This window comes from Salmo salar, chromosome 05 (genome assembly GCF_965601325.2).
Source record: "Salmo salar chromosome 05, fSalSal1, whole genome shotgun sequence".
Taxonomy (NCBI): domain Eukaryota; kingdom Metazoa; phylum Chordata; class Actinopteri; order Salmoniformes; family Salmonidae; genus Salmo; species Salmo salar.
This window is the reverse complement of record NC_138295.1, coordinates 93,678,331-93,700,000: the sequence shown is the minus strand read 5'-3', so window position 1 is coordinate 93,700,000 and position 21,670 is coordinate 93,678,331. Positions and strand designations below refer to the sequence as shown.

The window sequence follows — 21,670 nt, the reverse complement described above, 5'->3', positions numbered from 1 at the left end:
AGTTCCCAGCATCCTCTCCTCCCTCGAGTTCCCATCATCCTCTCCTCCCTCCCTCCAGTTCCCAGCATCCTCTCCTCCCTCGAGTTACAGCATCCTCTTCCTCTCTCCCTCCAGTTCCCAGCATCCTCTCCTCCCTCCCTCCAGTTCCCAGCATCCTCCCTCCCTCCAGTTCCCAGCATCCTCTCCTCCCTCCCTCCAGTTCCCAGCATCCTCTCCTTCCTCACTCCAGTTCCCATTATCCTCCCTCCCTCCAGTTCCCAGCATCCTCTCCTCCCTCCCTCCAGTTCCCAGCATCCTCTCCTTCCTCCCTCCAGTTCCCAGCATCCTCCTTCCCTCCAGTTCCCAGCATCCTCTCCTCCCTCCCTCTAGTTCCCAGCATCCTCTCCTCCCTCCCTCCAGTTCCCAGCATCCTCTCCTCCCTCCCTCTAGTTCCCAGGATCCTCTCCTCCCTCCCTCCAGTTCCCAGCATCCTCTCCTCCCTCCCTCCAGTTCCCAGCATCCTCTCCTTCCTCCCTCCAGTTCCCAGCATCCTCTCCTCCCTCCCTCCAGTTCCCAGCATCCTCCCTCTCTCTAGTTCCCAGCATTCTCTCCTCCCTCCCTCCAGTTCCCAGCATCCTCTCCTCCCTCCCTCCAGTTCCCAGCATCCTCTCCTCCCTCCCTCCAGTTCCCAGCATCCTCTCCTCCCTCCAGTTCCCAGCATCCTCCCTCCCTCTAGTTCCCAGCATCCTCTCCTCCCTCCAGTTCCCAGCATCCTCTCCTCCCTCCCTCCATTCATAACTCTCCATATAAATCTTATCTCCAGTATCCAGAGGGGAGTGAAGACACACAAGGCTGCCGCCTGACAAAACCCCATAAACCCATCCACCCATCCACCTTTATCATAGAAATGACCCAACCCTGCTAAATGAGCGTAACATTTCCCTTGTTTTGATCTCATTTTAAACCAATGCGTACTCCCTCTGGCATGATCCGGTCTGATGAATGATTTGGTCCTGACACAGAGTAGAGACAGGACATTTGTGCTGAATATTCTCCACCTCGATGGCTGGCTGCTTTAACTCTGACAGACGCTGCAGAATAGAAAGGACAGCCTTTAGTCTCAGATCACTGTCGCTCTCTCTCTCTGGAGTACCTTCCCCCTCTCCATCTCTCTCTCTGGAGTACCTTCCCCCTCTCCATCTCTCTCTCTCTCTCTCTCTGGAGTACCTTCCGCCTCTCCATCTCTCTCTCTCTGGAGTACCTTCCCCCTCTCCATCTCTCTCTCTCTGGAGTACCTTCCGCCTCTCCATCTCTCTCTCTCTGGAGTACCTTCCCCCTCTCCATCTCTCTCTCTCTCTCTCTGGAGTACCTTCCGCCTCTCCATCTCTCTCTCTCTGGAGTACCTTCCCCCTCCCCATCTCTCTCTCTCTCTGGAGTACCTTCCCCCTCTCCATCTCTCTCTCTCTCTGGAGTACCTTCCCCCTCTCCATCTCTCTCTCTCTGGAGTACCTTCCCCCTCTCCATCTCTCTCTCTCTGGAGTACCTTCCCCCTCTCCATCTCTCTCTCTCTCTCTGGAGTTGACTGTCTGTCTGTTTGACTGTCTGACTGACTGTCTGTCTGGATGTCTGTCTGTTTGACTGTCTGTCTGGATGTCTGTCTGGATGTCTGTCTGACTGCTGGGATGTCAGAGAGAGACAGGTTGGATCAGGCAGGGTGCTGGGATGTCAGAGAGACTTGTTGGACCAGGCAGGGGGCTGGGAAGTCAGAGAGAGACAGGTTGAACCAGGCAGGGTGCTGGGAAGTCAGAGAGAGACAGGTTGAACCAGGCAGGGTGCTGGGATGTCAGAGAGACAGGTTGAACCAGGCAGGGTGCTGGGAAGTCAGAGAGACAGGTTGAACCAGGCAGGGTGCTGGGAAGTCAGAGAGACAGGTTGAACCAGGCAGGGTGCTGGGAAGTCAGAGAGAGACAGGTTGAACCAGGCAGGGTGCTGGGATGTCAGAGAGACAGGTTGAACCAGGCAGGGTGCTGGGAAGTCAGAGAGACAGGTTGAACCAGGCAGGGTGCTGGGAAGTCAGAGAGAGACAGGTTGAACCAGGCAGGGTGCTGGGATGTCAGAGAGGTTGAACCAGGCAGGGTGCTGGGAAGTCAGAGAGACAGGTTGAACCAGGCAGGGTGCTGGGAAGTCAGAGAGACAGGTTGAACCAGGCAGGGGGCTGGGAAGTCAGAGAGAGACAGGTTGAACCAGGCAGGGTGCTGGGATGTCAGAGAGACAGGTTGGACCAGCCGTGACATGATCGTAGCCTAGCCTCCTCTCCTATGAGATCTCCAGTCATTAAGGAAGCAGCCTTCCCAGAGCACCACTACCTACCTACAGCCCTACCAGAGCAGTACTACCTACCTACCTACCTACAGCCCTACCAGAGCAGTACTACCTACCTACAGTCCTACCAGAGCAGTACTACCTACCTACAGCCCTACCAGAGCAGTACTACCTACCTACAGCCCTACCAGAGCAGTACTACCTACCTACCTACCTACAGCTCTACCAGAGCAGTACTACCTACCTACCTACAGCCCTACCAGAGCAGTACTACCTACCTACAGTCCTACCAGAGCAGTACTACCTACCTACAGCCCTACCAGAGCAGTACTACCTACCTACAGCTTACCAGAGCAGTACTACCTACCTACAGTCCTACCAGAGCAGTACTACCTACCTACTTACAGCCCTACCAGAGCAGTACAACCTACCTACCTACAGCCCTACCAGAGCAGTACTACCTACCTACTTACAGCCCTACCAGAGCAGTACTACCTACCTACTTACAGCCCTACCAGAGCAGTACTACCTTCTTATCTACAGACCTACCAGAGCAGTACTACCTACCTACCTACAGCCCTACCAGAGCAGTACAACCTACCTACTTACAGCCCTACCAGAGCAGTACTACCTACCTACCTACAGCCCTACCAGAGCAGTACTACCTACCTACCTATAGCTCTACCAGAGCAGTACTACCTATCTACCTACAGCCCTACCAGAGCAGTACTACCTATCTACAGTCCTACCAGAGCAGTACAACCTACCTACCAACAGCCCTACCAAAGCACCACTACCTACCTACAGCCCTACCAGAGCAGAACTGACTACCTACAGCCCTACCAGAGCAGTACAACCTACCTACCTACAGCCCTACCAAAGCACCACTACCTACCTACAGCCCTACCAGAGCAGAAATGACTACCTACCTACCTACAGTCCTACCAGAGCAGTACAGCCTATCTACAGCACTACCAGAGCAGTACTACCTACCTACAGTTCTACCAGAGCAGTACTACCTATCTACAGCTATACCAGAGCAGTACTACCTACCTACCTACAGCCCTACCAGAGCACCACTACCTACCTACAGTCCTACCAGAGCAGTACTACCTATCTACAGCTATACCAGAGCAGTACTACCTACCTACCTACAGCCCTACCAGAGCACCACTACCTACCTACAGCCCAACCACAGCAGTACTACCTACCTACCTACAGTCCTACCAGAGCAGTACTACCTACCTACAGCTCTACCAGAGCAGTACTACCTACCTACAGCCCTACCAGAGCAGTACTACCTACCTACAGCTTACCAGAGCAGTACTACCTACCTACAGTCCTACCAGAGCAGTACTACCTACCTACAGTCCTACCAGAGTAGTAATACCTACCTACAGTCCTACCAGAGCAGTACTACCTACCTACAGCCCTACCAGAGCAGTACTACCTACCTAAAGCCATACCAGAGCAGTACTACCTACCTACAGCCCTACCAGAGCAGTACTACCTACCTACCGCCCTACCAGAGCAGTACTACCTACCTACCGCCCTACCAGAGCAGTACTACCTACCTACAGTCCTACCAGAGCAGTACTACCTACCAACAGCCCTACCAGAGCAGTACTACCTACCTACCGCCCTACCAGAGCAGTACTACCTACCTACAGCCCTACCAGAGCAGTACTACCTACCTACAGTCCTACCAGAGCAGTACTACCTACCTACAGCCCTACCAGAGAAATACTACCTACCTACAGCCCTACCAGAGCAGTACTACCTACCTACAGCCCTACCAGAGCAGTACTACCTATCTACAGCCCTACCAGAGCAGTACTACCTACCTACAGTCCTACCAGAGCAGTACTACCTACCTACAGTCCTACCAGAGCAGTACTACCTACCTACAGCCCTACCAGAGCAGTACTACCTACCTACAGTCCTACCAGAGCAGTACTACCTACCTACCGCTCTACCAGAGCAGTACTACCTACCTACCCCCAGGCGTACCAGAGCAGTACTACCTACCTACTACAGTGCTACGTGAGCAGAACTACCTACTTACAGCCCTACCAGAGCAGTACTACCGACCTACCTACAGTCCTAACAGAGCAGTACTACCTACCTACAGCCCTACCAGAGCAGTACTACCTACCTACAGCCATACCAGAGCAGTACTACCTACCTACAGCCCTACCAGAGCAGTACTACCTACCTACCGCCCTACCAGAGCAGTACTACCTACCTACCGCCCTACCAGAGCAGTACTACCTACCTACAGTCCTACCAGAGCAGTACTACCTACCTACAGCCCTACCAGAGCAGTACTACCTACCTACCGCCCTACCAGAGCAGTACTACCTACCTACAGCCCTACCAGAGCAGTACTACCTACCTACAGTCCTACCAGAGCAGTACTACCTACCTACAGCTCTACCAGAGAAGTACTACCTACCTACAGCCCTACCAGAGCAGTACTACCTACCTACAGTCCTACCAGAGCAGTACTACCTACCTACAGCCCTACCAGAGCAGTACTACCTACCTACAGTCCTACCAGAGCAGTACTACCTACCTACCGCTCTACCAGAGCAGTACTACCTACCTACCCCCAGGCGTACCAGAGCAGTACTACCTACCTACTACAGCCCTACGTGAGCAGAACTACCTACTTACAGCCCTACCAGAGCAGTACTACCGACCTACCTACAGTCCTAACAGAGCAGTATTACCTACCTACAGCCCTACCAGAGCAGTACTACCTACCTACTTACAGCCCTACCAGAGCAGTACAACCTACCTACCTACAGCCCTACCAGAGCAGTACTACCTTCCTATCTACAGACCTACCAGAGCAGTACTACCTACCTACTTACAGCCCTACCAGAGCAGTACTACCTACCTACTTACAGCCCTACCAGAGCAGTACTACCTTCCTATCTACAGACCTACCAGAGCAGTACTACCTACCTACCTACAGCCCTACCAGAGCAGTACAACCTACCTACTTACAGCCCTACCAGAGCAGTACTACCTACCTACCTACAGCCCTACCAGCGCAGTACTACCTACCTACCTACAGCTCTACCAGAGCAGTACTACCTATCTACCTACAGCCCTACCAGAGCAGTACTACCTATCTACAGTCCTACCAGAGCAGTACAACCTACCTACCTACAGCCCTACCAAAGCACCACTACCTACCTACAGCCCTACCAGAGCAGAACTGCCTACCTACAGCCCTACCAGAGCAGTTACTACCTACCTACCTACAGCCCTACCAGAGCAGTACTACTTATCTACAGCCCTACCAGAGCAGTACAACCTACCTACCTACAGCCCTACCAAAGCACCACTACCTACCTACAGCCCTACCAGAGCAGAAATGACTACCTACCTACCTACAGTCCTACCAGAGCAGTACAACCTATCTACAGCACTACCAGAGCAGTACTACCTACCTACAGTACTACCAGAGCAGTACTACCTATCTACAGCTATACCAGAGCAGTACTACCTACCTACCTACAGCCCTACCAGAGCACCACTACCTACCTACAGTCCTACCAGAGCAGTACTACCTATCTACAGCTATACCAGAGCAGTACTACCTACCTACCTACAGCCCTACCAGAGCACCACTACCTACCTACAGCCCAACCAGAGCAGTACTACCTACCTACCTACAGTCCTACCAGAGCAGTACTACCTATCTACAGCTATACCAGAGCAGTACTACCTACCTACCTACAGCCCTACCAGAGCACCACTACCTACCTACAGTCCTACCAGAGCAGTACTACCTACCTACAGCCCTACCAGAGCAGTAGTACCTACCGAGAGTCATACCAGAGCAGTACTACCTACCTACAGTCCTACCAGAGCAGTACTACCTACCTACAGCCCTACCAGAGCAGTACTACCTACCTACAGTCTTACCAGAGCAGTACTACCTACCTACAGACCTACCAGAGCAGTACTACCTACCTACAGTCCAACCAGAGCAGTACTACCTACCTACAGCCCTACCAGAGCAGTACTACCTACCTACAGTACTACCAGAGCAGTACTACCTACCTACAGCCCTACCAAAGCAGTACTACCTACCTACAGTCCAACCAGAGCAGTACTACCTACCTACAGCCCTACCAGAGCAGTACCTACCTACCTACAGCCCTACCAGAGCAGTACAACCTATCTACAGCTTTACCAGAGCACTATCTACAGACGTACAGCCCTACCAGAGCAGTACTACCAACCTAAAGCTTTACCAGAGCAGTACCACCTACCTACCTACAGTCCTACCAGAGCAGTATTACCTGCCTACAGTCCTACCAGAGCAGTACTACCTACCTACAGCTCTACCAGAGCAGTAATACCTAGCTACAGCCCTACCAGAGCAGTACTACCTACCTACAGCCCTACCAGAACAGTACTACTTACCTACCTACAGTGCTACCAGAGCAGTACTACCTACCTACAGACCTACCAGAGCAGTCCTACCTACCTACAGTCCTACCAGAGCAGTAATACCTACCTACCTACAGTCCTACCAGAGCAGTACTACCTACCTACCTACCTACCTACCTACCTACCTACCTACCTACCTACAGCCCTACCAGAGCAGTACTACCTACCTACAGCCCTACCAGAGCAGTAATACCTACCTACAGTCCTACCAGAGCAGTACTACCTACCTACAGTCCTACCAGAGCAGTACTACCTACCTACAGCCCTACCAGAGCACCACTACCTACCTACAGCCCTACCAGAGTAGTAATACCTACCTACAGTCCTACCAGAGCAGTACTACCTACCTACAGCCCTACCAGAGCAGTACTACCTACCTACAGCCCTACCAGAGCAGTACTACCTACCTACAGCCCTAACAGAGCAGTACTACCTACCTACAGCTCTACCAGAGCAGTACTACCTACCTACAGCCCTACCAGAGCAGTACTACCTACCTACAGTCCAACCAGAGCAGTACTACCTACCTACAGCCCTACCAGAGCACTACCTACCTACCTACAGCCCTACCAGAGCAGTACAACCTATCTACAGCTTTACCAGAGCACAATCTACAGACCCACAGCCCTACCAGAGCAGTACTACCTATCTACAGTCCTAAAAGAGCAGTACTACCTAGCTACCTACAGTCCTACCAGAGCAGTACTACCTAGCTACCTACAGTCCTACCAGAGCAGTACTACCTACCTACAGCTCTACCAGAGCAGTAATACCTACCTACAGTAATACCAGAGCAGTACTACCTACCTACCTACCTACCTACAGCCCTACCAGAGCAGTACTACCTATCTACCTACAGTCCTACCAGAGCAGTACTACCTACCTACAGCCCTACCAGAGCAGTCCTACCTACCTACAGTCCTACCAGAGCAGTACTACCTACCTACCTACAGCCCTACCAGAGCAGTACTACCTACCTACAGTCCTACCAGAGCAGTACAACCTACCTACAGTCCTACCAGAGCAGTACTACCTACCTACAGCCCTACCAGAGCAGTACTACCTACCTATAGTCCTACCAGAGCACCACTACCTACCTACAGCCCTACCAGAGTAGTAATACCTACCTATAGTCCTACCAGAGCAGTACTACCTAGCTACAGTCCTACCAGAGCAGTACTACCTACCTACAGTCCTACCAGAGCAGCAGCCCTACCTCTTTGACCTGGCTCAGCCTCCCTGGAGCAGGGTGGTAGTTCTGGTTGTTCTGGGTCCTGGCCCGGCGGGCCGCAGCAGGGGATCTGTGATGGGTGATGGTGACGACCCCTCCAACCCCAGGGTAGAGAGGCTTTCTCTGGGTACCAGGTGAGGAGGAGGTGTTGGAGATGAAGGAGGAGGCGACGGGCGGGGCAGGGTGGTGGTGGCTGAGTGGAGGAGGGAGCAGGGAGAAGCTGCGTGTCCGGCCCTGGGTGGAGGAGGAGGTGGTGAAGGAGGTGGAGGAAGAGGAGGTAGCCTGAAAGAGACTGCAGCAGCAGCAGCAGTCAGAGGAGCCAGAGCAGTCGGGTAGAGGAGGCCCACGCTGCTGCTTCTTCCTGGCTGTACCTCCTATTCCTGCTCCGCTAACACCCCCATGCTCTGATGTCACACACAACGACATCTTCTACCTGCCTGGGTCTGCCTCCCTCTGCCTGGTCGGGCTGACAGGACAGGACCTGCCAGCCAGCCACACAGCCGGGGGAGGAGGGAGAGGAGGGAGGAGGGAGAGAGGGAGGTATAGAAGGGGGGGGATGGCCAGTGAAGACAGGGAGGAGAGAGATAGAGAGGAGGTACTGTATAGAGGGAGAGAGGGTGGAGTTTAATGGAGGGAGCCAGTGAGAGGTGGATGCGAGGGGACGGAGAAAGAGGTGGAGGAGTAGGAGGTGGAGGAGGAAGGGAGGGAGGGAGAGAGGAGCATGCTGCTAAGCGAGATCAGAACAGCCTGCTCAGATAGCATAGCAGTCAGGATATACAGAGAGAGAGAGAGAGAGAGAGAGAGAGAGAGAGAGAGAGAGAGAGAGAGAGAGAGAGAGAGAGAGAGAGCAGAGCCAATCGAGCTGAGGCAGCCACCACCGCTAAGGTTTCAGTCTCCACAGCAGTTTTACAAGAAAACACAACACTGCTGTGATTTAGTACACCACTGCATACTGCAGTAAAACCTATTGAACTATAGAAATCACCAGGTGACCTTGCTATTACAGTCACTAACCAAACAGATAATATGTATTGGCTACTGTAAGATTCTCATCATACACTATTAGGTGTTATCCACCTTCTGGTTTGGGTTTAAAGCAGACAAAGTCGTCTTGAGTTTCTGAGTTGATTCCATCCATACTAACTTTCTACTCTCACTACATCCATCTCAGTAAAACTCAGTTAAGTTCCCACCTCACTCACTCAAAGAGACGTATACGGGTCTCCAGAGTCGGGGCTGTGGTCTAAGGCTCTGCATCGCAGCGCTAGCTGTGCCACTAGAGATCCTGGGTTCCAGTTCAGGCTCTGTTGCAGCCGGGCCATGACCCGGGAGAACCATGGGCTGGGCGCAAAATTGGCCCAGCGTTGTCCAGGATAGTGGACGGTTTGGCCGGCAGGGATGTCCTTGTCCCATCGCGCACTAGCGACTCCTGTGGCGGGCCGGGCGCAGTGCATGCCGACACGGTCACCAGTTGTACGGTGTTTCCTCCGACACATTGGTGCGGCTGGCTTCCGGTTTAAGTGGGCATTGTGTCAAGAAGCAGTGTGGCTTGGTTGGGTTGTGTTTCGGAGGATACACGGCTCTCGACCTTCGCTTCTCCCGAGTCCGTACGGGAGTTGCAGCGATGAGACAAGACTGTAACTAACAATTGGATAATTAAAAAAATAAATAAAAGATACAACGTATTCCAAAAGCACACTCTAATCTCTCTTACGACTCTCTCCTCCAGACAGACAGACAGACAGACAGACAGACAGACAGACAGACAGACAGACAGACAGACAGACAGACAGACAGACAGACAGACAGACAGACAGACAGACAGACAGACAGACAGACAGACAGACAGACAGACAGACAGACAGACAGACAGACAGAGAGAGAGACATCTAGAGTAAAGTCTCACCCATCCAGACTGATAAATAGTCCATTACCAAACCAATCAGTGGTAATATATTTCAGCCAGGACAGGAGGAATGACGGGCTTGGTTTATAAGGTAGCTGGGTTTAGATAACAGACTGTGAAATAGGAACTCACAAGCACTCAGTCTCTCTACACTCTTCTCTCCAGGTAAATCACATTATCCCAATTACTCAGTATTCTCCCTGCAATGACATGGAGCCATTTCCCCAGTCTAACCCTACTCTGACATGGAGCCATTTCCCCAGTCTAACCCTACTCTGACATGGAGCCATTTCCCCAGTCTAACTCTACTCTGACATGGAGCCATTTCCCCAGTCTAACTCTACTCTGACATGGAGCCATTTCCCCAGTCTAACCCTACTCTGACACGGAGCCATTTCCCCAGTCTAACTCTACTCTGACATGGAGCCATTTCTCCAGTCTAACTCTACTCTGACATGGAGCCATTTCCCCAGTCTAACTCTACTCTGACATGGAGCCATTTCCCCAGTCTAACTCTACTCTGACATGGAGCCATTTCCCCAGTCTAACTCTACTCTGACATGGAGCCATTTCCCCAGTCTAACTCTACTCTGACATGGAGCCATTTCCCCAGTCTAACTCTACTCTTACATGGAGCCATTTCCCCAGTCTAACTCTACTCTGACATGGAGCCATTTCCCCAGTCTAACTCTACTCTGACATGGAGCCATTTCCCCAGTCTAACTCTACTCTTACAGCATTCCAGTTGAGCATTCTTAGAGCATTCTTAGAGCATTCTTACAGCATTCCATACTCACCTGTATAGTCACTCTAATGTTATGTGAGTTTATGGTAGTGGAATGGCTGCAGTGCTCATGGACATGGGCAACGGTTTGTCGTGTGGCCCCTGCCGACCTCTACACATATACACAAGTGTTCGTGTGCACACACACACACACACACACACACACACACACACACACACACACACACACACACACACACACACACACACACACACACACACACACACACACACACACACACACACACACACACACACACACACACACACACACACACACACACACTAAGTTAGTTGAACAGTTGGTGCAAAAACAAGCGTGTCCCTACAACACCACAACCAACACTGCTTCCTTTCCCTGTGACTCTGGGTTAGTCTAACTAACACGTTATTAAAAGATAACGGTCTGCTGTTTAACTCTGTAGGATCAACCACCCTCACCTCCGTGTAAACTGACACACAATAGCTAGATAAACTTTACCGTTTACACAACCTTTACACACGGTTAACGTTTCTGAATGACGTTCGCTGTCAGATAGGAACGATATTGATACAAGTGAGGGACGACGGGATGTTGTGTCAACTGAACTGATGAAACCTCTGGGAATGGGCAGTGACTCACAAAGTAAACATGGTGACGATGGCAGCGCTATGGTTACCAAAGATTTACTGTTCCAATGTTCTCTCTATGCACTATAAACAGCACTTCCTGGTTAGACCTATCATATAAACAACACTTCCTGGGTAGGCCTATCATATAAACAGCTCTTCCTGGGTAGACCTATCATATAAACAGCTCTTCCTGGGTAGGCCTATCATATAAACAGCTCTTCCTGGGTAGACCTATCATATAAACAGCTCTTCCTGGGTAGGCCTATCATATAAACAGCTCTTCCTGTGTAGACCTATCATAAAACCAGGGTAGCTAGCTAGCAGCACATATGGATTGTGTTTGTTAATCACCAAACGGAAGAAAAACAGACAAACAGGGAGGGACTACATGGACTTGTCCAATTGACACTGTTTATCCTGTTACCCTCAGGTTCATCAACACCAGCATCAATATGTCTATTTTAAACAAGCTAATGACCTGGTAGTACTATAAAACGTGATGGTAGCCTGAATTATAATAGTGCTTCTGGAATGAATGTGACAGCTCATTTGAAACTAGGGTTTTTACATCGAAAACTGGAACTATACAGATGCCGTATTTTAATTTGATCAGATCAAATCAAACTTTATTTGTCACATGCGCCGAATACAAAAAGTATTGACTTCACCGTGAAATGCTTACTTACAAGCCCTTAACCAACAGTGCAGTTCAAGAAGAAGAAAATACTTACCAAGTAGACTAAAATAAATATTAATAATAAAAAGTAACACAATAAGAATAACAATAAAGAGGCTCTATACAGGGGGCACATGTAGGAGTAGCAGCAGTGTACAAGAGGGGAGGGTGGGGAGTGGGGGGGGTAAATGTAAATTGTCCGGTGGCAATTTTTATGAATTGTTCAGCAGTCTAATGGCTTGGGGATAGAAGCTGTTATTGCAGGAAATGTCTTGAACAGCAGGAAATGCAAACTTGTAGTGTATTCAAGGTTTTAAAAGACTTCTAAAGTTTGTAATTTCCACTTTAAAATGTCAGACTTGATTTGCCCAAGCAAAAAAAATGTAGAGTAATTATAATCCACATTTCCTGTTGCTGCATGATTATTTTCCTGCTGTAGCAAACTGACTGGAATTAAGATACGGCATCTGTATGATATTTCAACTTCCTTCTAGTTTCACCAGTATTATAATTCTTACAGGCTTCCTTTCTAGGGAAAAACAGAACAATGTCTGACCCGTTGACTCAGTGTTCTTGGCAGTGCTCTTTCTGGACAGAAAAACTAATCCAAAAGACATTTTTAAAACGTCATCGCAGGACCTGACCGTATCAGCAGACTATTAGGCTGCTCGTCTTGGGGTTTGTCACCAAGGTCTGCGTCCTATATGACACCCTGTTACCTAAAATAGTAAAACAGGAAATGATTACCCTGTATTTGATTCACTGTTGATATGGATTGATATTTAATAAACATTATAAACTGGGTGGATCGAGCCCTGAATGCCGATTGGCTGACAGCCGTGGTATATCATACTACGGGTATGACAAAACGTGTGTTTTTACTGCTCTAATCATGTTGGTAACCAGTTTATTATAGCAATAAGGCACCTCGGGGGTTAGTGGTATATTGGCTATATACCACACCCCCTCGTGCCTTATTGCTTAGTTATTGTATGTACAGGGAGACACAGACCGATGCATTCGCTTAGGGGAAGGGAAGCAGCAGTTAACCATGTCACCTGTTAGTCTATAATTCTCTATTGTAACTAAGTGCTGATGTTTCTACCTTTGACCTGTTTAACTGACACTATCAAAATGTCTGCCAGTGTTATGGTTAAAGTTTGGCTCCAGACTGGGGACACTGATAACGTCTCTGTAACACCGTGTGATTCTGGAGAGGCTGACGTTGTGACTTCCTATAGCCTCTCTGGCTGCTGTTTCCATAACATGTTGGTGCTGTGTGATTTATATATATACATATATAATAGATTTTCTCAGAAAAGGCCCCGTTAAGACATTTGCTCTGCTTCTGATCTGGAGGCGTCTCCCTGTTGCAACTTGTAATAAAAACAGGAATCATTTTTTTTTGTTATTGATGTTATCAACTGCTCTCCTTTTTTAATCATCTGGAAATCCCCTTTAAAATAGTGCACTACTTTTAACTGAAACCCTATGGGTCCTAGCTGGTCAAATTAAGTGCACTAGATAGGGAATAGGATGGCATTTGGGACTCTAAATGTCAGAGACAAGAAGCAGAGAAGGTCAAACTAGCAGAAGGTCTGTGACTGCTTCCTGCCCGTGATGATTAAAGGACAAAATGCTGCTATTCCCATTCCTCCCCACTTCTTAGAACGAGATAAAGAGAGAGAAAATAACAGAGAGAGAGAGAGAAAAAGAAATAGAGAAGAAAGAAAGAATTAAACAACAAAGCAAAATGCTTTTAAAATGCCAATGAGGATGAGGTGGTACAGCCTATAGATTCTACAGGAGGTAAAGGATGAGGTGGTACAGCCTATAGATTCTACAGGAGGTAAAGGAGGAGGTGATACAGCCTATAGATTCTACAGGAGGTAAAGGATGAGGTGGTACAGCCTATAGATTCTACAGGAGGTAAAGGAGGAGGTGGTACAGCCTATAGATTCTACAGGAGGTAAATGAGGAGGTGGTACAGCCTATAGATTCTACAGGAGGTAAAGGAGGTAAAGGATGAGGTGATACAGCCTATAGATTCTACAGGAGGTAAGGATGAGGTGGTACAGCCTATAGATTCTACAGGAGGTAAAGGAGGAGGTACAGCCTATAGATTCTACAGTAGGTAAAGGATGAGGTGGTACAGCATATAGATTCTACAGGAGGTAAAGGATGAGGTGGTACAGCCTATAGATTCTACAGGAGGTAAAGGATGAGGTGGTACAGCCTATAGATTCTACAGGAGGTAAAGGATGAGGTGGTACAGCCCATAGATTCTACAGTAGGTAAAGGAGGAGGTGGTACAGCCTATAGATTCTACAGGAGGTAAAGGAGGTAAAGGATGAGGTGATACAGCCTATAGATTCTACAGGAGGTAAAGGAGGTAAAGGATGAGGTGGTACAGTCTATAGATTCTACAGGAGGTAAAGGAGGTAAAGGATGAGGTGATAGAGCCTATAGATTCTACAGTAGGTAAAGGAGGTAAAGGATGAGGTGGTACAGCCTATAGATTCTACAGGAGGTAAAGGAGGTAAAGGATGAGGTGATACAGCCTATAGATTCTACAGTAGGTAAAGGAGGTAAAGGATGAGGTGGTACAGCCTATAGATTCTACAGGAGGTAAAGGATGAGGTGGTACAGCCTATAGATTCTACAGGAGGTAAAGGATGAGGTGGTACAGCCTATAGATTCTACAGGAGGTAAAGGATGAGGTGGTACAGCCTATAGATTCTACAGGAGGTAAAGGATGAGGTGGTACAGCCTATAGATTCTACAGGAGGTAAAGGATGAGGTGGTACAGCCTATAGATTCTACAGTAGGTAAAGGATGAGGTGGTATAGCCTATAGATTCTACAGTAGGTAAAGGAGGTAAAGGATGAGGTGGTACAGCCTATAGATTCTACAGTAGGTAAAGGAGGTAAAGGATGAGGTGGTACAGCCTATAGATTCTACAGTATGTAAAGGATGAGGTGGTACAGCCTATAGATTCTACAGTAGGTAAAGGAGGTAAAGGATGAGGTGGTACAGCCTATACATTCTACAGTAGGTAAAGGAGGTAAAGGATGAGGTGGTACAGCCTATAGATTCTACAGTAGGTAAAGGAGGTAAAGGATGAGGTGGTACAGCCTATAGATTCTACAGTAGGTAAAGGAGGTAAAGGACGAGGTGGTACAGCCTATAGATTCTACAGGAGGTCAAGGACGAGGTGGTACAGCCTATAGATTCTACAGTAGGTAAAGGAGGTAAAGGATGAGGTGGTACAGCCTATAGATTCTACAGGAGGTAAAGGATGAGGTGGTACAGCCTATAGATTCTACAGGAGGTAAAGGATGAGGTGGTACAGCCTATAGATTCTACAGGAGGTAAAGGATGAGGTGGTACAGCCTATAGATTCTACAGTATGTAAAGGAGGTAAAGGATGAGGTGGTACAGCCTATAGATTCTACAGTAGGTAAAGGATGAGGTGGTACAGCCTATAGATTCTACAGTAGGTAAAGGAGGTAAAGGATGAGGTGGTACAGCCTATAGATTCTACAGTAGGTAAAGGATGAGGTGGTACAGCCTATAGATTCTACAGTAGGTAAAGGATGAGGTGGTACAGCCCATAGATTCTACAGGAGGTAAAGGATGAGGTGGTACAGCCTATAGATTCTACAGTAGGTAAAGGATGAGGTGGTACAGCCTATAGATTCTACAGTATGTAAAGGATGAGGTGGTACAGCCCATAGATTCTACAGTATGTAAAGGATGAGGTGGTACAGCCTATAGATTCTACAGTAGGTAAAGGAGGTAAAGGATGAGGTGGTACAGCCTATAGATTCTACAGAGGTAAAGGAGGAGGTGATACAGCCTATAGATTCTACAGGAGGTAAAGGAGGAGGTGATACAGCCTATAGATTCTACTGGAGGTAAAGGATGAGGTGGTACAGCCTATAGATTCTACAGGAGGTAAAGGAGGTAAAGGATGAGGTGGTACAGCCTATAGATTCTACAGGAGGTAAAGGATGAGGTGGTACAGCCTATAGATTCTACAGGAGGTAAAGGATGAGGTGGTACAGCCTATAGATTCTACAGGAGGTAAAGGATGAGGTGGTACAGCCTATAGATTCTACAGTATGTAAAGGAGGTAAAGGATGAGGTGGTACAGCCTATAGATTCTACAGTAGGTAAAGGATGAGGTGGTATAGCCTATAGATTCTACAGTAGGTAAAGGAGGTAAAGGATGAGGTGGTACAGCCTATAGATTCTACAGTAGGTAAAGGAGGTAAAGGATGAGGTGGTACAGCCTATAGATTCTACAGGAGGTAAAGGATGAGGTGGTACAGCCTATAGATTCTACAGGAGGTAAAGGATGAGGTGGTACAGCCTATAGATTCTACAGGAGGTAAAGGATGAGGTGGTACAGCCTATAGATTCTACAGTAGGTAAAGGATGAGGTGGTATAGCCTATAGATTCTACAGTAGGTAAAGGAGGTAAAGGATGAGGTGGTACAGCCTATAGATTCTACAGTAGGTAAAGGAGGTAAAGGATGAGGTGGTACAGCCTATAGATTCTACAGTATGTAAAGGATGAGGTGGTACAGCCTATAGATTCTACAGTAGGTAAAGGAGGTAAAGGATGAGGTGGTACAGCCTATAGATTCTACAGTAGGTAAAGGATGAGGTGGTACAGCCTATAGATTCTACAGTAGGTAAAGGATGAGGTGGTACAGCCCATAGATTCTACAGGAGGTAAAGGATGAGGTGGTACAGCCTATAGATTCTACAGTAGGTAAAGGATGAGGTGGTACAGCCCATAGATTCTACAGTATGTAAAGGATGAGGTGGTACAGCCTATAGATTCTACAGTAGGTAAAGGAGGTAAAGGATGAGGTGGTACAGCCTATAGATTCTACAGTATGTAAAGGATGAGGTGGTACAGCCTATAGATTCTACAGTATGTAAAGGATGAGGTGGTACAGCCCATAGATTCTACAGTAGGTAAAGGATGAGGTGGTACAGCCTATAGATTCTACAGTAGGTAAAGGAGGTAAAGGATGAGGTGGTACAGCCTATAGATTCTACAGTAGGTAAAGGAGGTAAAGGATGAGGTGGTACAGCCTATAGATTCTACAGTAGGTAAAGGAGGTAAAGGATGAGGTGGTACAGCCTATAGATTCTACAGTAGGTAAAGGAGGTAAAGGATGAGGTGGTACAGCCTATAGATTCTACAGGAGGTAAAGGATGAGGTGGTACAGCCTATAGATTCTACAGTAGGTAAAGGATGAGGTGGTACAGCCTATAGATTCTACAGGACGTAAAGGATGAGGTGGTACAGCCTATAGATTCTACAGGAGGTAAAGGATGAGGTGGTACAGCCTATAGATTCTACAGGAGGTAAAGGATGAGGTGGTACAGCCTATAGATTCTACAGTAGGTAAAGGAAGAGGTGGTACAGCCTATAGATTCTACAGGAGGTAAAGGAGGTAAAGGATGAGGTGGTTCAGCCTATAGATTCTACAGTAGGTAAAGGAGGTAAAGGATGAGGTGGTACAGCCTATAGATTCTACAGTAGGTAAATGATGAGGTGGTACGGCCTATAGATTCTACAGTAGGTAAAGGATGAGGTGGTACAGCCTATAGATTCTACAGGAGGTAAAGGAGGTAAAGGATGAGGTGGTACAGCCTATAGATTCTACAGTATGTAAAGGATGAGGTGGTACAGCCTATAGATTCTACAGGAGGTAAAGGAGGTAAAGGATGAGGTGGTACAGCCTATAGATTCTACAGTAGGTAAAGGATGAGGTGGTACAGCCTATAGATTCTACAGTAGGTAAAGGATTAGGTGGTACAGCCTATAGATTCTACAGTAGGTAAAGGATGAGGTGGTACAGCCTATAGATTCTACAGTAGGTAAAGGATGAGGTGGTACAGCCTATAGATTCTACAGTAGGTAAAGGATGAGGTGGTACAGCCTATAGATTCTACAGTAGGTAAAGGATGAGGTGGTACAGCCTATAGATTCTACAGTAGGTAAAGGAGGTAAAGGATGAGGTGGTACAGCCTATAGATTCTACAGTATGTAAAGGAGGTAAAGGATGAGGTGGTACAGCATATAGATTCTACAGGAGGTAAAGGATGAGGTGGTATAGCCTATAGATTCTACAGTATGTAAAGGAGGTAAAGGATGACGTGGTACAGCCTATAGATTCTACAGTATGTAAAGGATGAGGTGGTATAGCCTATAGATTCTATCGTATGTAAAGGATGAGGTGGTACAGCCTATAGATTCTACAGTAGGTAAAGGATGAGGTGGTATAGCCTATAGATTCTACAGTAGGTAAAGGAGGTAAAGGATGAGGTGGTATAGCCTATAGATTCTACAGTAGGTAAAGGATGAGGTGGTATAGCCTATAGATTCTACAGTAGGTAAAGGAGGTAAAGGATGAGGTGGTACAGCCTATAGATTCTACAGTATGTAAAGGATGAGGTGGTATAGCCTATAGATTCTACAGTAGGTAAAGGATGAGGTGGTATAGCCTATAGATTCTACAGTAGGTAAAGGAGGTAAAGGATGTGGTGGTTCAGCCTATAGATTCTACAGTAGGTAAAGGAGGTAAAGGATGAGGTGGTACAGCCTATAGATTCTACAGTAGGTAAAGGATGAGGTGGTACAGCCTATAGATTCTACAGTAGGTAAAGGAGGTAAAGGATGAGGTGGTACAGCCTATAGATTCTACAGTATGTAAAGGAGGTAAAGGATGAGGTGGTACAGCCTATAGATTCTACAGTAGGTAAAGGAGGTAAAGGATGCGGTGGTACAGCCTATAGATTCTACAGTTGGTAAAGGATGAGGTGGTACAGCCTATAGATTCTACAGTAGGTAAAGGAGGTAAAGGATGAGGTGGTACAGCCTATAGATTCTACAGTAGGTAAAGGATGAGGTGGTATAGCCTATAGATTCTACAGTAGGTAAAGGAGGTAAAGGATGAGGTGGTACAGCCTATAGATTCTACAGTATGTAAAGGATGAGGTGGTACAGCCCATAGATTCTACAGTTGGTAAAGGAGGAGGTGGTACAGCCTATAGATTCTACAGTAGGTAAAGGAGGTAAAGGATGAGGTGGTATAGCCTATAGATTCTACAGTAGGTAAAGGAGGTAAAGGATGAGGTGGTACAGCCTATAGATTCTACAGTAGGTAAAGGATGAGGTGGTACAGCCTATAGATTCTACAGTATGTAAAGGATGAGGTGGTACAGCCTATAGATTCTACAGTAGGTAAAGGATGAGGTGGTATAGCCTATAGATTCTACAGTAGGTAAAGGAGGTAAAGGATGAGGTGGTACAGCCTATAGATTCTACAGTAGGTAAAGGAGGTAAAGTATGAGGTGGTACAGCCTATAGATTCTACAGTAGGTAAAGGATGAGGTGGTACAGCCTATAGATTCTACAGTAGGTAAAGGAGGTAAAGGATGAGGTGGTACAGCCTATAGATTCTACAGTATGTAAAGGAGGTAAAGGATGAGGTGGTACAGCCTATAGATTCTACAGTAGGTAAAGGAGGTAAAGGATGAGGTGGTACAGCCTATAGATTCTACAGTTGGTAAAGGATGAGGTGGTACAGCCTATAGATTCTACAGTAGGTAAAGGAGGTAAAGGATGAGGTGGTACAGCCTATAGATTCTACAGTAGGTAAAGGATGAGGTGGTATAGCCTATAGATTCTACAGTAGGTAAAGGATGAGGTGGTACAGCCTATAGATTCTACAGTAGGTAAATTAGGTAAAGGATGAGGTGGTACAGCCTATAGATTCTACAGTTGGTAAAGGAGGTAAAGGATGAGGTGGTACAGCCTATAGATTCTACAGTAGGTAAAGGATGAGGTGGTACAGCCTATAGATTCTACAGTAGGTAAAGGATGAGGTGGTACAGCCTATAGATTCTACAGTTGGTAAAGGATGAGGTGGTACAGCCTATAGATTCTACAGTAGGTAAAGGATGAGGTGGTACAGCCTATAGATTCTACAGTAGGTAAAGGATGAGGTGGCACAGCCTATAGATTCTACAGTAGGTAAAGGATGAGATGGTACAGCCTATAGATTCTACAGTAGGTAAATGAGGTAAAGGATGAGGTGGTACAGCCTATAGATTCTACAGTAGGTAAAGGAGGTAAAGGATGAGGTGGTACAGCCTATAGATTCTACAGTATGTAAAGGATGAGGTGGTACAGCCTATAGATTCTACAGTATGTAAAGGATGAGGTGGTACAGCCTATAGATTCTACAGTAGGTAAATGAGGTAAAGGATGAGGTGGTACAGCCTATAGATTCTACAGTAGGTAAAGGAGGTAAAGGATGAGGTGGTACAGCCTATAGATTCTACAGTATGTAACGGATGAGGTGGTACAGCCTATAGATTCTACAGTAGGTAAATGAGGTAAAGGATGAGGTGGTACAGCCTATAGATTCTACAGTAGATAAAGGAGGTAAAGGATGAGGTGGTATAGCCTATAGATTCTACAGTAGGTAAAGGATGAGGTGGTACAGCCTATAGATTCTACAGTAGGTAAAGGAGGTAAAGGAGGAGGTGGTACAGCCTATAGATTCTACAGGAGGTAAAGGATGAGGTGGTACAGCCTATAGATTCTACAGGAGGTAAAGGAGGTAAAGGATGAGGTGGTACAGCCTATAGATTCTACCTTGGCACTGGAGTCAGAGTGGCGCCGGGCACAGAGCTGCATCTGACTCATCCACAGCTGCTGTTCCCCAGCGTCCGAAGCTAGAGACAGAGAGAGAGACAGAGTGAGAGAGACAGAGACAGAGACAGAGAGACAGAGACAGAGTGAGAGAGAAGAGACAGAGACAGAGTGAGAGAGACAGAGACAGAGACAGAGACAGAGAGACAGAGACAGAGTGAGAGAGACAGAGAGAGAGAGACAGAGACAGAGTGAGAGAGACAGAGAGAGAGAGACAGAGAGAGAGACAGAGACAGAGTGAGAGAGAAAGAGAGAGAGAGGGAGTGTGAGAGAGAGAGAGAGAGAGAGAGAGAGAGAGAGAGAGAGAGAGAGAGAGGGAGAGGAGAGAGAGGGAAGAGAGAGACAAAGTGAGAGAGACAGAGAGAGACAGAGACAGAGTGAGAGAGAAAGAGAGAGAGAGAGAGAGAGGGAGTGAGAGAGAGAGAGAGAGAGAGAGAGAGAGAGAGAGAGAGAGAGAGAGAGAGAGAGAAAGAGTGAGAGAGAAAGAGAGAGAGGGAGTGAGAGAGAGAGAGAGAGAGAGAGAGAGAGAGAGAGAGAGAGGGAGATACACACACTACATGTTAAGGAAGTGCTGACTGGCAGACTGGAAACTGAAGATGCTCTAATACTTTCAGTTTGTGTTTTGGACCTTTATCAAAAATGTATGAAAGTCCCAAATATAAAGTATTACAGTATGTCTCTCCAGTCTCAACAAACCCCAATATATAGATCATTACAGTCTCAACATACCCCCATATATAGACCATTACAGTCTCAACATACCCCCATATATAGACCATTACAGTCTCAACATACCCCCATATATAGATCATTACAGTCTCAACATACCCCCATATATAGATCATTACAGTCTCAACATACCCCCATATATAGATCATTACAGTCTCAACATACCCCACATATATAGATCATTGCAGTCTCAACATACCCCCATATATAGACCATTA

At 47.3% G+C, this 21,670-nt stretch overlaps 1 protein-coding gene across 2 annotated transcripts in view; it reads right to left on the bottom strand.

Moving 5' to 3' along the window:
• LOC123724060 (oxysterol-binding protein-related protein 10) overlaps positions 1 to 20,778 on the bottom strand; it is an 83,069-nt gene extending 62,291 nt beyond the window's left edge. Inside the window, exons 1-2 of one of the 2 annotated variants that reach the window (XM_082975984.1) lie at positions 20,667 to 20,778; positions 7,988 to 8,236 (exon numbers count right to left, since the gene is read on the bottom strand). In XM_082975984.1, coding sequence (XP_082832110.1) covers positions 7,988 to 8,236; positions 20,667 to 20,717 — 300 coding nt within the window. In that variant the 5' untranslated portion in view covers positions 20,718 to 20,778. The remainder of the gene's footprint in view (positions 1 to 7,987; positions 8,237 to 20,666) is intronic. The other variant, XM_082975985.1, reaches the window with a different exon arrangement.
• Positions 20,779 to 21,670: the final 892 nt, after the last annotated feature.